The 15,345-nt window shown below is 50.3% G+C and overlaps 2 protein-coding genes across 2 annotated transcripts in view; both read left to right on the forward strand.

Annotated features, from left to right (window-relative positions):
• Window positions 1-1,314: 1,314 nt before the first annotated feature.
• Window positions 1,315-8,070, forward strand: LOC114592243 (zinc finger protein 174-like). The gene is made up of 4 exons (XM_077923622.1): window positions 1,315-1,427; window positions 2,049-2,877; window positions 4,420-4,557; window positions 5,490-8,070. The coding sequence occupies exons 2-4, from the start codon at window positions 2,143-2,145 to the stop codon at window positions 6,312-6,314; spliced, it is 1,698 nt and encodes a 565-aa protein (XP_077779748.1). The 5' UTR covers window positions 1,315-1,427; window positions 2,049-2,142; the 3' UTR covers window positions 6,315-8,070.
• Window positions 8,071-11,471: 3,401 nt separating this feature from the next.
• The window catches only part of LOC114592239 (uncharacterized), a 41,873-nt gene continuing 37,999 nt past the window's right edge, over window positions 11,472-15,345 (forward strand). The window contains exons 1-3 of the mRNA XM_077923623.1: window positions 11,472-12,500; window positions 13,078-13,207; window positions 14,399-15,093. Of these exons, the coding sequence (XP_077779749.1) occupies window positions 11,691-12,500; window positions 13,078-13,207; window positions 14,399-15,093 (1,635 nt within the window). The 5' untranslated portion in view covers window positions 11,472-11,690. The remainder of the gene's footprint in view (window positions 12,501-13,077; window positions 13,208-14,398; window positions 15,094-15,345) is intronic.

A 15,345-nucleotide genomic window follows, 5' to 3' on the forward strand; every position in this document is an offset into this window, starting at 1 on the left:
AGGAAGGAACTCAGTAAAAAACAGTTTTTGAAGAAGCCTCTTTAGTTTACACCTCCCCCTTTCACCCTCCTTTCCAGCCTCAAAATAAAATAGGAAGAAGCTTCTTCTTCCCCAGCCAAGCCAGTTGCTTTTCCCAACATTTATTGCTCTTTTTAACTCTCTCAGTTTAAAAAAGAAACTGCTTTTAGAAGATTTCCTAAAAATGCTCTCTTTTTCTGTCAGCTAGATGGTTTTTTTTTCCATTTGCCTCTGGCCTTAGAAAATACAGCTCAAGGTTTAAGAGAGGCCCATGGTATCATTTTACTATTTGCCCATTCCTAATTATGTTGGGTCTATGTAACCTTGCTCTTAACCTGTAATTCCCTTTTTACGACTTTGAGAATTGTTTTCTGCTATAAATCAAGGGGGCCCCTTGTCCAGGAGGATAACATCTTGCCAAAGTACTTAGACAGCTGGTCTTCTGCCTGGCATGAAACATTTGTGAATTTAGGAATCTGATCAAAATATAAGCCAATATAAGTCTTGATTAAAAATGCAGTCTATATTCAGATGCCACAGTACAACTGTAACTCCGAGCCAATTTAAGCCTTTGATCTTGCAAGCCCACAAAAGTTACCGTACAATCGCTAAAATCGCAAATCACTATTCAGCTGCTACAATGCCACAGGCACTCACACCCGTAAATGGCAAATGAAGTCTCAAGCTCACAAATCGGCAATAAAACTTTTTTTGTTCCCTTTTACCGTATGTCTGTTTCAGCAGCAATATCGTAAAAGGCAGTTTTTGTAAGGTCGCAAATTTAAGCCACACTTTAACTTTTCAAGGTCAGAGTTTGGGGGGGAAGTGCAGCTTATACTCGGACCAATATAATAATAATAATAATAATAATAATAATAATAATAATAATAGTGCACTGTTTCTAATAAGGCTGCACCTAAGATAGCTCAGATGGCATAGCATGAGACTCTGAATCTCAGGGACGTGGGTTCCAGCCCCATGTCGGGTGAAAAATTCCTGCATTGCAGGGGGTTGGACTAGATGACCCTCGGGTCCCTTCCAATGCTGCAATTCTGCAAGGATTTGTGCAGCTGAAGAGTTAAACCCACAGAGCTGCAATGGCTAGAGTTGCAGGAGGGGGCAGGCTTGTGAAAGCCAGGAAGGGTTTTTCCTCCCTGGTTAGGGGGTGGGCCTTGGTTTTGAATTTCCTTTGCAGCTGGCATAAAAGGAGGAGGAAAGGAGAGGAGAAGACAGGAGGACAGTGTGCTAGACTGGGGCATGGAGGTGGAGAGGCAGGGAATTGCTGAAGGAGAAAGAAAGACCTGCTTTTACAATCGCTCTCCCTCCTCTGGGTAGCAGCTGGGGGTCTCTCTGCTGCTGGTTTCCCCCTTCCAGAAGAAGCAAACCCTTTGAGCAAGCTGGGTCAAAGGGTACGTGGACAGCGCTTTTCTATGGGGTACTGGGGAGGGGCGGTAGGACAGGGGGACGGCATGGGGCAGGAAGCCTCCTTAAACGAAGGGGGCCTGCCTGTTTGAGCGATGTGCTCGTGGGGCTTCTGCAGAGCATCAGAGACCAAACCGCATAGCAGCGCATCGTTAACCCCTGGAACTCCCCTCCACAGGAGACAATAATAATAATAAATTTTATTTATACCCCGCCCTCCCAGCCAAGACCGGGCTCAGGGCAGCTAACACCCAATATAAAAACAAATACAATTTAAAAACTAGATTAAAATACAACATTAAAACATTAAAATACAGCCTCATTTCAATGGAAACTCAAATCAAAACCTTTTGGGGATGAAAACGTTAAGTCTTCACCAAGGCTAACTTTCCAATGAGCGTCCCCAACACAGACAGCTTTGAAAAGAGGATCAGACTCATTCGTTTGGTCTGAACTGGAAAGGGATCTGCTTATACCTTATTTAAAAAGCGGGACACTTCTCTTGCGGAATCAGCCCCAGATCTGAGGCCGCGTACTGTGCGGTAGCCTCAAAATTATAACTCTTTGATTTAACACCCATGTTTCCCGTCTTTCCTTCTGGGTTCTAGGTTTTGGGACCGCCAATATCTCCTCCTCTCCCGTCCTAGTTCTCCTCTGAACATTTTGATCCTCGGAAGCCATCCCTGTGGAGATCAGGAAGGGATGAAAATGGAGGAGCAAGACTCGGCAGCCGAGAGTTCGCAGAGGGCAGGAAAAGCCCCCCAGCTCGTCCCGGCCACAAGTATCGGGGAGCCTTTGTGTTGGACAGTTGCGCAGCCAAAGGTCAAGCAGGAACCTGGCAAAGGTCTTCTCCTTCACCACTGGGAGGTCCAGTGGCAGGAGTTCCTGAAGACAATGGAGTCTCCTCTGCCCGGATCGGGCGCCCCATATCTGCACGGCGAGGCGGCCCCATGGGACGATGCCAAGGGCTTTCTGACCTCCTTCGAGCGGGTGGCCGAGGCCTGCCAGTGGCCCAAGGGAGAGTTGGCGGCCAGGCTGCTGCCAGCCCTCCGAGGAGGGGCCGAGCGGGCCTTTGGCAGCCTGGAGGCCAGCGACAGAGAGGATTATGGGAAAGTGAAGGCGGCCATCTTGCGCGGGGACACCACCGCCCAGGAGAAGCAGCGGCAGCGCTTCCACCGCTTCTGCTACCAGGAGGCCGAGGGGCCGAGGGAGGCCTATGGCCGCCTCCAGGAGCTCTGCCGTGGGTGGTTAAAAGTGGACCGGCACACCAAGGAGCAGATTCTGGAGCTGCTGATCCTGGAGCAGTTCCTGGCTATCCTGCCGCCCGAGGTCCAGGGCTGGATCAGGGAGGCCGGGCCTAATAGCTGCTCCCAGGCAGTGGCCCTGGCCGAGGAATACCTCCAGGCGCAACGGGAAGCTGAGGGGCAGGAGCAGCTGGTGAGGCAGTGGCGCGGCGCCGCTCACATGCGCCTTGGGGCTGTGTTGCCGGGGGGCTCCTGTGGGGCTGATCCTGCCACTCCCTGGGTTGTTAACCAAGAGAGCGAAGCCTGTCCGTTTCATGCTGATTAAGGAGTGGAAGTCCGATTCTATGCCCCTAGCTCACTCAGTGAAACACTTAATCTCAGGGTTGCGGGTTCAAGTCCCGTTTTGGGGCAAAAGATTCCTGCGTTGCAAGGGGTTGGACTAGATGACCCTCGGGATCCCTTCCAACTCTATGATTCCTGTGCTCTTCTAGGCATACTCCCCAAGTGTCCCTTGTCTCCAATGACAGTTCTGGAATTATGAAAGCCATCCCAGCTTCTGATTTGATCCCAGAGTGTCCCTAATTCCGCTGCCAGTGCCGAGATCAGGGAATAGTATGAGCCGGCACTTGTCCCAAGCGATGGCAGCTGCGAGAGGGCATCCTGTTGCCTCTCCATGTCCTCTCCACAGCCGCTGCTACCAGCCTCCTCCCTTGGGCAGCTGCTAGTGGCTGCTGGATAGCGGGCGAGGAGGAGAGGCCACCACCACTGAGGCCCTGTTTGACGCACCAGCTCTGAGGGGCAGGCAGAGGACAAGGCCACGCTGGGAAAGAAGAAAGGGGGAGTGGAGCATAGCACAAGGAATCTTGGTTTTTGTGCAGTGGTACCTCAGGTTAAGTACTTAATTCGTTCCGAAGGTCCGTACTTAACCTGAAACTGTTCTTAACCTGAAGCACCACTTTAGCTAATGGGGCCTCCTGCTGCACAATTTCTGTTCTGGTCCTGAAGCAAAGTTCTTAACCTGAAGCACTATTTCTGGGTTAGCGGAGGCTGTAACCTGAAGCGTATGTAACCTGAGGTACCACTGTACAGTGGAACCTCAGTTTTCGAGCGTATCGGATGCTGAACGATTCTGAACCCGAACACCGAAAACTTGGAAGTAATTGTTTTCGTTTTTGAACACGCCTGGGAAGTCGAACGGCTTCTGAGTCACATTTCTCTGTTTTTTCAATGGATTTTACTGACCGCCCATTGCGCCTCCGTTGTCGAACGTTTCTGAAGTCAAACGGTCTTCAGGAACAGATTATGTTCGGAAACTGAGGTTCCGCTGCATTTGAAAAAAAGCGATTTGTGCGTCCGCATCTAATCTTGCCCCTTTCTAAAATGTATTCATTGGCGTGTGCTTCTATTTTTTGTCAATCAACCAAAAAATAAAATAAAATAAAGCCGGGATTAAGGGTTTTTCTCAGGGGGCGTTTTTGCTGCGTCCCATTGGTGTGGTCGTGGTGGAAATGCTCTGCCGGGATGGGTTGGGGAACAAAAATGGTGGTTGGGGTTGAGGAGGGTCATTTGAGTGGGGAGAGAGAAATGCCCCTCTTTTCATCTAAGGAACGTTGGAGGGTATGGCTGGGTGATGGCTTCAGGGTGGGGTTTGAGGGAGGCTCTGGGTTTTCTGCCCAGGCCTCTCCCTCCTTGCCCTATTGCTCTGTCCTGACGGGGTTCCTTCCTGATGTCGCAGGTGGGATTTGAGGAGGCCGCCGCAGATGTCTCTGAGGAAGACCGGGTGCCGTCCGATGTCAAACAGAGACCCCTATACGTGGAGGCCAAGCAGGAAGATACAAGCGAGGCCCAACTGGCGGGTAAGCAGGGCCAGATTTAGAGTTGTGCCCCTGGATCATGCACCTTCGTTGTGTTGTTCCCGTCACATGCTGAAGACACAACCACTTTGGCTTCGCGTGTGTAAAGGAGGGCAACTAGGATGATCAAGGGTCTAGAAGCTAAGCCTTGTGAGGAACGGTTGAAGGAGCTGGGTATGTTTAGCCTGCAAAAGAGGAGACTGAGAGGAGATATGGTAGCCATCTTCAAAGATCTGAAGGATCTGGAGAATGGAGCAAGCTTGTTTCGTCCTGCACTGGAAGGTAGGACTCGAACCAATGGCTTCAAGTTGCAGGAAAGGAGTTGGATGGGCATCTGCCATGGATGCTTGAGCTGAGATTCCTGCATTGCAGGGGGTTGGACTAGATGACCCCCGGGTCCCTTCCAACTCTATGATCCGAGAGACACGTTTTTCAGGTCACAGCCAATTGCTGTGACTGTAAATTGTTTTGAACTGCTTTTAGCATTTTTTATTTCTTTATTGTGGTCCAGAGACCCAACAAATCGTTACAAAGCAATGCACAATTCAGACAGCCTACCTCCAGGTTAAACAAGCATTTTGTTCAGACTTAAAGACAGGGATCATTGGTTCTTGCAACCACCAATAAAAACTTTGCCACTGCTAATGTTCTAGCGTTTGTCCGGTCTTCCAATAGGAACCTGACATAGTGAGCCTCTGATTTTCCCAGGAAGGGTAATATCAGTTCAGCCCTGGCTTGCTCGTATTTCGCACAGTGCAGCAAAATATGTTTTATAGAAGCGATGTCTTGGGCACACGAGCAAAGTCTGTCCTGGTAGGGAACTCCTCTCAATCTGCCATCCAACACTGCAGAAGGAAATACTTTTAGTCTGGCTTTGGTGAATAACCTTCAATAATTTGGTACTGAATTTTAAATTTCTGTAGTCCACTGAGGGATGTTAGGGTGAAGAAATCAAATTAAGAGAAGTAAGAGAAATAACCTTCTTTTTCTCATTTATTCAGCAGGTAAAAGGTGGGTGGGCATACCTGAGGGAGAGAGATACACACCTGAAGATGGTGAGGGGTTTTCCGGAGGGAGAGCAGAGGAGGAGAACTTTTCCTCGTGTGGTGAACAAGAAAATTCCCCAGAGAGTCATGAATGGCGAAGTCAAGGCCACGAAGCAGAAGGAGCCCGCGAGTCTAGTTCCTTCGAGGGTGATGGCAAGGACTTCAGCGAAACCGCGGACCGTAAGGAAGTCTGCGCTGGCAAGAGGCAAAACACATTTTGTGGGAAAAGCTTCGGCCAAAGTCCAGGCCTCCTTGTCAACCAAAGAGCCCATGTGGGAGGAAAACCGCAGAACAAATGTTTGATTTGCGGGAAGTCCTTCCTTTACAGCTCCGACCTCGTCATCCACCACGGCGAGCGGCCCTACGAATGTCCCGACTGCGGCAAGAGATTCAGCCGAGGCTCCGACCGCAACCGCCACCAGAGGATCCACACGCAGGAAAAACTGTACAAGTGCCTGGCCTGCGGGAAATGCTTCCTCTATAGCTCGGACCTCGTCATTCATCAGAGAATGCACACCGGGGAGAGGCCTTATGAGTGCCTGGACTGCGGGAAAAGATTCAGTTGCAGCTCGGACCGCAACCGCCACCAAAGGATCCACACCGGGGAGAAACCGTACGACTGCATGGACTGTGGGAAAAGGTTCAGTCAGAACGTTCACCTCAAGAGGCACCGAAGGACCCATGTGGGAGAGAAATCGTACCAGCTCCTTATCTCTCTCGCCCTGACCTAGCCACTGTGATCCACGCGATGGTCACCTCCAGACTGGATTATTGTAACTCGCTCTACGTGGGGCTGCCCTTGAGACTGACCCAGAAACTCCAGCGGGTGCTGAATGCCGCGGCGAGACTCATTATGGGGTCTTCGCTGCGAGATCATATCCATCCGGTATTATACCAGCTGCACTGGCTCCCGGTGGAGTACAGGATCAGGTTTAAGGTGCTGGTTTTAACCTTTAAAGCCCTATACGGCCTAGGACCCTCGTACCTACGGGACCACCTCTCCTGGTATGTCCCACAGAGAAATCTACGGTCTGCAAATAAAAACATCCTAAAGATCCCAGGCCACAAAGAGGTTAGGCTGGCCTCAACTAGAGCCAGGGCCTTCTCGGTCGCGGCTCCAATCTGGTGGAACGCTCTGTCACAAGAGACTAGGGCCCTGCAGGACCTGACATCCTTCCACAGGGCCTGCAAGACAGAGCTGTTCCACCAGGCCTTTGGTCAGGGCGCAGCCTGACCCCCTCCTCTGGCAATCGGCAATCTGCACAGAATTTGGCTTGATGGTTGCCATTAATTCGATTTAATTAATTTTATAATGAATGTTTCAGAATGTCGGATTATTTTGATTGTTGTTAGCCGCCCTGAGCCCAGCTTCGGCTGGGGAGGGCGGGATATAAATAAAATTTATTATTATTATTATTATTAATACGGGGAAAGTCTGAGCGTGAGCTGAGGAATGAAAACCGTGTTCCCAATTACGTTTTATGAGGTAGTTTGTGGACCTCCGCCAAGGTAGTTATGACGTCACATGTTTCCGTTCTGTTTTTTAAACTTTGTTTCCTGCTTTCAAGTTCCGTTCCCCCCCTCAAATTTTTTTTATTCATTTTATAACACAAATAAACAATACAAACAGAAATACAAACAATACAAATTCTTGTCTTATCCACATTTTTTCTAAACATTAGGTGAGCTTCCCCAAGTCCCCCCCCAGCTGATTTTCATTTTACCTCATTTTAGCAGTTTCATATATCATAATGGTTGTCAGGGGTTCAGGGAGAGAGGCACAGATGAGGGAGGAGACTGAGAGCGAGGGGGAAGAATCCCGGAACGAGGAGGAGGAGGATGACAATGACTTGAGGGTTTCCATGAGTCTTTCAAGTGAATCGGAGGATTCCCAAAAGGGGGCGCCCCTGGTCAGGCCAAGGGGAGCCACGGGGGGACTCGTCAGGAGCAGGGGAGCAGCAGGGAAACCCCGAGTGGGAGTTGGAGATCGGGGCCGGCTTCCCCGCCGGAACGGAGTGAAGAGGGTGGAGTTCCCAGTGTGACAGACGAAGCAGAGCAGGAAGCAGAGAGGGGAAGGAGATCGGGGCAAGGCGTCCTGCCGGAAGGGGCGGAGAGTAGTACAGAGAGTAGTGTAACTGTCAAGAGGAAGGTCAGGGGTAGCGAACGCGCGCCAAGTTCAAATGTGGAGGCGCGCGGAAATGCGGAGAGCCCGGAGGAGGAGCCTGGTCCCAAAGCACGGAGGAGGGGGGAGCAGGCGTCTGGGGACTCAGCGTCAGGGGAAAGCAGGAGGGAAGGAACCCAGGGGGGCAGAAAGACCCTGCGGAAAAGGAAGGACAGGAAGAGGTGGACTAGCACAAGCCTCTTAAACTGGTGTAGAGGCGGGACTGATTCAGAGGGGACTTCAGCGGTCTAAGCGTAACAGACGTGGGGCTGCGCGCCTCGGCTGTGGAACAAACAATGTACTTCAATAAAGACTTTTGTAAATAAAGTGGACTTGGCGTTGGTCTCTTGTGAGCTGGGACCTGAGGCGGCCCTGACAATGGTGTTCTAGGAAACTAAAAAAAAACCCCACAAGAGTTCAGTTTTGAAATAGGTGGTTAAAACCAGCACAGTTTTGAAAGGTGCAGCCTGCCATCTTGATTCAAAATGGTACCCAAATGTGTCCAAACGTAATAAAAAACAACAACAACTGCTGCTTGATCTCAGGACCCACCTGGCGGACTATAAGTTGAGGTGACAGGGGTGCAAATGAGGCTGTAGATTTCTCTTCTGCGGGGGGATGTTTGTGTGAGAGTCACCCAGACTTCGGTAACAAATTTGAATAATAAAAAGTCTGAACTGCACGGGAGAGCTTTGCGTTTGGTTGACATCTTGGTAAGGAACAGATAATCACCAGCGCTCTCTCTTCCTGTGGTTTCCAGCAACAGGCATTCAGGGGCAACAATGGATGGAAAACATCACCATCGTAGCTGTCTAGTAGCTGTCAGCAACCATATCCTTTCCAAATTCTCATTGGGTGGCTAAAAAAAGACCCCCAGAGCTGATTACTAATCACAAAAAGTCCCTGCCCTCAGAGTCACAATCTGGAAAGACACGACACAAAAGGAAAATAGATTGGGAGGGAGGAGGAAATAAAAATATATCCGGGGTTCAAGTTCATAGTTCAAAGTTGTCCTGACCAGCTAGGGTAGGAAAGCTCAAGGAGAGAAGGCACCAAAATGTGGGTCTCAGCTGTGCCAATGTGGGGGCCTTGCACCACTTCTCTTACTTTTTCTGCTCCCCACAGGCAGCATTTGATGAAGGAGCAGATTGTTAAACAGGCGGTTAAAACCAGCACAGTTTTGAAAGGTGCAGCCTGCCATCTTGATTCAAAATGGTGTCCAATTGTGTCCAAACATAGTAAAAAAACAACTGTTGCTTGATCTCAGGACCCACCATGCACAAGTTGGTTAAAAATCACAGTTTTGAAAGGTTCGGCCTGCCATCTTGATTCAAAATGGCATCTTAGTTGAATCCTTGCTCCTTGACCTCAGGAACCATCGTGCCAGATTTGGTCTTCATATCCGGAGATGATGATTATTTATATTTTATCATCGTTATTACGACTACTAACACCCCACCGCGGTCTTCTCCTCACAGGATAGTTCAAAACACAGAAGAAATGTAATTTAGTTTAAAAACAGATAGAAAAGTGAATGCCCCAGCCACTCTGTATAGCTTCCAACACATATAAAAACACAATAAAATGTCAAACATTGAAAAGCTTCCTGATACAGGACTGCCTTCAGGTGTCTTCTAAAAGTTGTGTAGTTATTTATCTCATTGACATCTGATGGGAGGGTAGTGATCCAGCTGAGAGCAATGGAAGAGATGGCTCAGAGATCATGGCCGTTATTTTGGTCAAAGGATTAGAGCAGCAACAAATTCTTTGGCAGTTTGACAGTTGGAGACCTTTGAAAAGTATTCTGTGAACCGCCCTGCAGGTATAGGGTGGTATAATAATAATAATAATAATAATAATAATAATAATAATAATAATACATATTGTGTCCGACACATTGTTGTTGTTTAGTCATTTAGTCGTGTCCGACTCTTCGTGACCCCCTGGACCAGAGCACGCCAGGCCCTCCTGTCTTCCACTGCCTCCCGCAGTTTGGTCAAACTCATGCTGGTAGCTTCGAGAACACTGTCCCACCATCTCGTCCTCTGTCATCCCCTTCTCCTTCCCAACATCAGGGTCTTTTCCAGGGAGTCTTCTCTTCTCATGAGGTGGCCAAAGTATTGGAGCCTCGGCTTCAGGATCTGTCCTTCCAGTGAGCACTCAGGGCTGATTTCCTTCAGAATGGAGAGGTTTGATCTTCTTGCAGTCCATGGGACACTCAAGAGTCTCCTCCAGCACCATAATTCAAAAACATCAATTCCTCGGCGAAGCTATGGTTTTCCCAGTAGTGATGTATGGAAGTGAGAGCTGGACCATAACGACGGCTGATTACCGAAGAATTGATGCTTTTGAATTCTGGTGCTGGAGGAGACTCTTGAGAGTCCCATGGACTGCAAGAAGATCAAACCTCTCCATTCTGAAGGAAATCAGCCCTGAGTGCTCACTGGAAGGACAGATCCTGAAGCTGAGGCTCCAAGACTTTGGCCACCTCATGAGAATAGAGGACTCCCTGGAAAAGACCCTGATGTTGGGAAAGATGGAGGGCACAAGGAGAAGGGGACGACAGAGGATGAGAGGGTTGGACAGTGTTCTGGAAGACAGGGGTGCCTGGCGTGCTCTGAAGAGTCGGACACGACTAAACAACAACAATCTGCGCCCAGGGAAAGGGTGGCAACCACAGAGCCCGCTCGTCCTAGAAGGGAGCATCTCTCTTCTCGCAGTGTTTTCCCCCGTCCCGGAAACGGGTCTCTTTTGAATGCACTTTTTCCCCAGGAGCTGGTGCAACCTGGGCAGGGCGACCCGGTTTATTTTTTGGGGAGAGGGAGGAGGATCTTGGGTAAGTGGCAAGGGCGCACTTTGCACGCGCGCAGAGGCTGGGGAATCCCTGCCTGGAAGGGGAGGGTGGAAGGAGGGAGAGGCAGCCTGCCCTGGGTTCTAAATGCAAACACAGGCTTCTTCTGTGTTGCTTTTTGCAAAAATGATGGGCAAGGCATTGGTTTCTGCGGGGCAGAGAGAAAGAGATTTCTGCACGATGCGGTTCTGCATTATGGTTGCTGATGCTGAAGCTGCCTGATCCGGAGTCAGTCCGGAATTGATCGCCCCTGCAGTCCCAAGGTCATAGGATCGTAGGGACCCAAGGGGTCATTATTCCAACCCCCCGGGGCAACACAATAATCACAGCTGAAGCACCCCAGACCCATGGCCAGCCAGCATCTTTTGTAAAGTCTCCAATGAAGTGGAGTCCACCACCTTCCGAGGGAGGCTGTTCCAGGAGGTTCTTTCAAATATTTAGCCAGAACATCTTCCCCCGCCCTCCTCCAATGCAATCAATAAAAGCAAGTCTCCGCAAAGGGGAAGGGACCAAGAGTGAGCAGGGATAGCAAACCCAGGTGCCAATTCATTTAAAAAGTTACTTTTCGTAATGATCAACTGGCCCAGTTCAGTGCCCGATGGCGTTGGGCAGAGCCCAAAGGACTCTTTTTCACATCTTGGATACAGTGGTAGCTCGGGTTAAGTACTTAATTTGTTCTGGAGGTCCATTCTTAACCTGAAACTGTTCTTAAACTGAGGTACCACTTTAGCTAATGGGGCCTCCTGCTGCCACTGCACCACTGGAGCACGATTTCTGTTCTCATCCTGAAGCAAGGTTCTTAACCTGAGGTACTATTTCTGGTTTAGGGGAATCTGTAACCTGAAGCGTCTGTAACCTGAGGTACCACTGTATTTCCCCATTTTAACACACTTTCGTTGTGTGTTTCAGCTGGGCGTTCGCTGCTGCCTAGCACGCTTCAGAGTCTGATTTGACATTGAGCGTCGAACGGACGGTTAACGGAGGATCTTAATAGGCTTTGCCAGGCTGGACCACCGAGGGAGGAAGCCCTGGAGTTGAAGCTTTGCCACCCACGGCTGGCGTCTGGGAGCTCTGGGAGAGAAAGGGAGAGAGGAGATGGACGCGGGTCGAAGGAAGAACGAGCCAGAGGACGTGGTCCAGGCTGCGCTCAAGCCGTGGCCACTCACAGGCCTGAAAACGGAAGACCAAGACCATGGTGGTGCTACAACAAGGGAGGAATTCATTGAAGGAGGGAGAGACCTTTGTGCTTTCCGGACTGGGAGGATGGGGGACATTGTATCCAGGGTATCGGGAGAGAAGGTGAAGCAGGAGTCGGGCACAGGGCTTCTTCAGCACTGGGAATCCCAGTGGCAGGAGTTCCTGAAGATGGTGGAGTCCCACCACACGCACTGGGAGATCCCACTAGAAGAGCCTACCCCCTGGGAGGATGCCAAGGGCTTTCTGGCCTCCTTCGAGCAAGTGGCCAAAGCCTGTCGGTGGCCCCAGGAGGAGTGGGCGGCCCGACTCCTGCCAGCACTCAGTGGAGAAGCGGAGCAGGCCTTCGGCAGCTTGGAAGCTGGGGACAGAGAGGATTATGGGAAAGTGAAGGCAGCCATCTTGCGCCGGGACGCCCTGGCCCGGGAGCGGTGGTGCCACCGCTTCCAGCATTTCTGCTACCAGGAGGCCGAGGGGCCGAGAGGGGCCTACAGCCGCCTGCGAGACGTCTGCCACCGGTGGCTCAAAGTGAAGAGGAACAGCAAGGAGCAGATTCTGGAGCTGCTAATTCTGGAGCAGCTTCTGGCCGTCTTGCCGCCCGAGGTCCAGGGATGGGTGAGGGAGGTTGGGCCTGAAACGTGCTCCCAGGCGGTGGCTCTGGCGGAGGAGTTCTTGCTGAGGCAGCGAGAGGCTGAGAGGCCGCAGAAACAGGTGAGGCTGTTGTTGCGGAGAGCTTTGAGGGCCAGAGTGACAAAATGTGGGGTGAGGAAGGGGAACTGCTGCAAGGCATCCTGGGACCAGCCCTGCATGTATCTCGATGGTGTCCACGTAGCAACATAGGGTGTTATTTGACAATGGTATACTCAGAAAGCTCACACCAAGGTTGCAGGTTCGATCCCTGCATATATATTTTTTACAAATATTTCAGTTTATGGGGGGGAAATATTTTCAGTTTATGAAGCAATTCTGTATCCTCCCACCATGCTGACAAAGAATTCTACGAGACAGTAGTCGATATCCGGAATCACTCTTCAGTGTTGGACATCATATTTGCTGAATACACAAAGCTTCACAGCTTGTCTTTCATCGTACAAAGTCTGGTACCTCGCTTCATTTAAAGATTTTCAGAGACTTTGAGACTAAAGATTTCATTTTGTACTTGTTATGGTTTAAAGGAATTCTATAAAGATTGTCTATTGCATATGTACATGGTCATCGTGTTGCCTAGATATTGCTGACGTTCTCTTTGCAACACAGGGGTTTGTTTGGTTACTTATTGTCGTTCCAGATGCAGGCAGCCTTTGAGGAGGATGGTTACGGTTTCTCCGAACCGGCACAGGTTCTGACCGACACGGGGCAGAGGCAGCAGGAGAGGGGAGCGAAGGAGGAGGCCGGCTCTGGAGACGCGAGCTCACGAGGTAAGGAGGATACCCAATCTCAGGCTTGCAGTCAAAAAGGTGTGGCACAAAAGGAAAAGGGACTGGGGTGGGAGGAGGAGTAGATGGGGGTAAGCAAACGCTTAATTAGGGAATCCTTGTCATGAGCAGCTGAGAAGGAAAATTTTCAAAGAGAGGAGACAAATGTTTCTGTTCTTCCAGCAGAAGAATGGAAAGACCTTTCTGTCTTTCTCCCACACCTATAGTCAATGGAATAGACCACGAAATGAGAGTTGGGTCCCGTTACCCGGTCACCCTGTTTGGTTGTCAATTCTTTTCAACGATCACCATGATTTAAATTTTTGATTTGTGTGCTGCTTTCCCATTTCAAATAAAAAACACTCCAAATGTCTTGCGAAAGAACAACAAAAATGCGAATCAATAAACCATTAACAATAACAATCAAATAGGAAGAAATTGTTTCAAAACATAGCAATCCAACATAGAATTTGATTTATTTGTTTATTTATAATTAATTTCAATCAACAAAATTTATATTCCGCTTAATTGTCATGTAACCTCTGAGCGGCTTACAAGGAACATTAGAAAAATCAATAAGGATCAATGGATAATGTTTACTGAATATTTTAAGAAGCAGTATAGACAAAGACGTGGGACGCGGGTGGCGCTGTGGGTTAAAGCCTCAGCGCCTAGGACTTGCCGATCGAAAGGTCGGCGGTTCGAATCCCCGCAGCGGGGTGCGCTCCCGTCGTTCGGTCCCAGCGCCTGCCAACCTAGCAGTTCGAAAGCACCTTCGGGTGCAAGTAGATAAATAGGGACCGCTTACCAGCGGGAAGGTAAACGGCGTTCCGTGTGCTGTGCTGGCTCGCCAGATGCAGCTTGTCACGCTGGCCACGTGACCCGGAAGTGTCTCCGGACAGCGCTGGCCCCCGGCCTCTTAAGTGAGATGGGCGCACAACCCCAGAGTCTGTCAAGACTGGCCCGTACGGGCAGGGGTACCTTTACCTATACTTTTTATAGACAAAGACATAGCTTAGCAGGTTTTGAGTAAATCCAGCAGAGTTGAAATAGGCCATCAACATTTACGTTTTTATATGTGTTAAAAGCTGCCCCAAGTGAATGGGTCAACCGAGCCACATGGGCGGGGTATAAATCATAAAACGCTTATGATTCTTATTAATCACATCAACATTCTTTTAACAATTTCAACAGATTACATGCAAGTGGGTGAGTGCGACGGGCAAAACCGTCCCCAGGAAAGCCGTGACAACGTGGAACCATCCATCACAGAAAGCGTCGCCCGGGTTTGCAAAGAGGGCAAAACCTCGGAGGGTCAGGGCGAACCAAAGAGGCCACAGGCGAGCTGGCCGGGGAATCGGGTGGGGGAATCTGTTCCCTGCGGGACGAGCGAGATCTCTCTTGATCAAACCCCACTGCGGCGGCAGCCTCAAGGCTCAGACGGCAGATCTGGCGAAAGCTTCGATTCGGAGTTTGTGAAGTACGAAGCAGTCGAAATCCAGGAGTCGGCCTACCCGTGCGAGGACGGGACGCAACTCGGTTGCAAGGAGGGTCTCCGGAGACACAGCCCGCACTTCCGCGGGAAGCCATACCAGTGTGGTTATTGCGGAAAGGCCTTCAGCCGCCGGTCGCACCTGGTGACGCACGAGAGGACCCACACGGGAGAGAAACCCTACGCCTGCTCCTTCTGCGGCAAGAGCTTCATCCAGAGCTCCCACCTCATCCTCCATGAGAGGACCCACACCGGGGAGAAGCCCTATCGGTGTTGCGCCTGCGGAAAGAGCTTCAGCAGCACCTCCAACCTCCTGGCCCACGGCAGGACCCACACGGGCGAGAAGCCCTACAAGTGTGCCGTCTGCGAGAAGGGCTTCATCAGCAAATCACACCTGGTCCGCCACCGCAGGAACCACGCTGCGGACAGGCCGCCCACAGAACAATCCTCCTCTGGGAAAGCCTTCTGCTTGGCCTAGTTTCTTACGAGACCAAGAAAGGGAGACTACTGTGGAGTAAAGCCATACCAGAAAGCCCACCTTCTTTTTACAAAGAAGGTGTGGGGCGTGGCAGAGAGAGCCATTTTTATTTTGGTCCAGTTTGGCTGCATCGGAAGGTGTTCCAGGCCTGGAAAAAATTGTATACCAAGA

The sequence above is a fragment of the Podarcis muralis genome, chromosome 2 (genome assembly GCF_964188315.1).
Source record: "Podarcis muralis chromosome 2, rPodMur119.hap1.1, whole genome shotgun sequence".
Taxonomy (NCBI): domain Eukaryota; kingdom Metazoa; phylum Chordata; class Lepidosauria; order Squamata; family Lacertidae; genus Podarcis; species Podarcis muralis.

Coding starts and splice junctions, on each gene's coding strand:
- LOC114592243 (XM_077923622.1), top strand. CDS start 2,143: ATGAAAATGGAGGAGCAAGACTCGGCAGCCGAGAGTTCGCAGAGGGCA. Junction 2,878..4,419: donor CTGAGGGGCAGGAGCAGCTG/GTGAGGCAGTGG, acceptor CTGATGTCGCAG/GTGGGATTTGAGGAGGCCGC. Junction 4,558..5,489: donor CGGGTAAGCAGGGCCAGATT/TAGAGTTGTGCC, acceptor GGGTGAAGAAAT/CAAATTAAGAGAAGTAAGAG.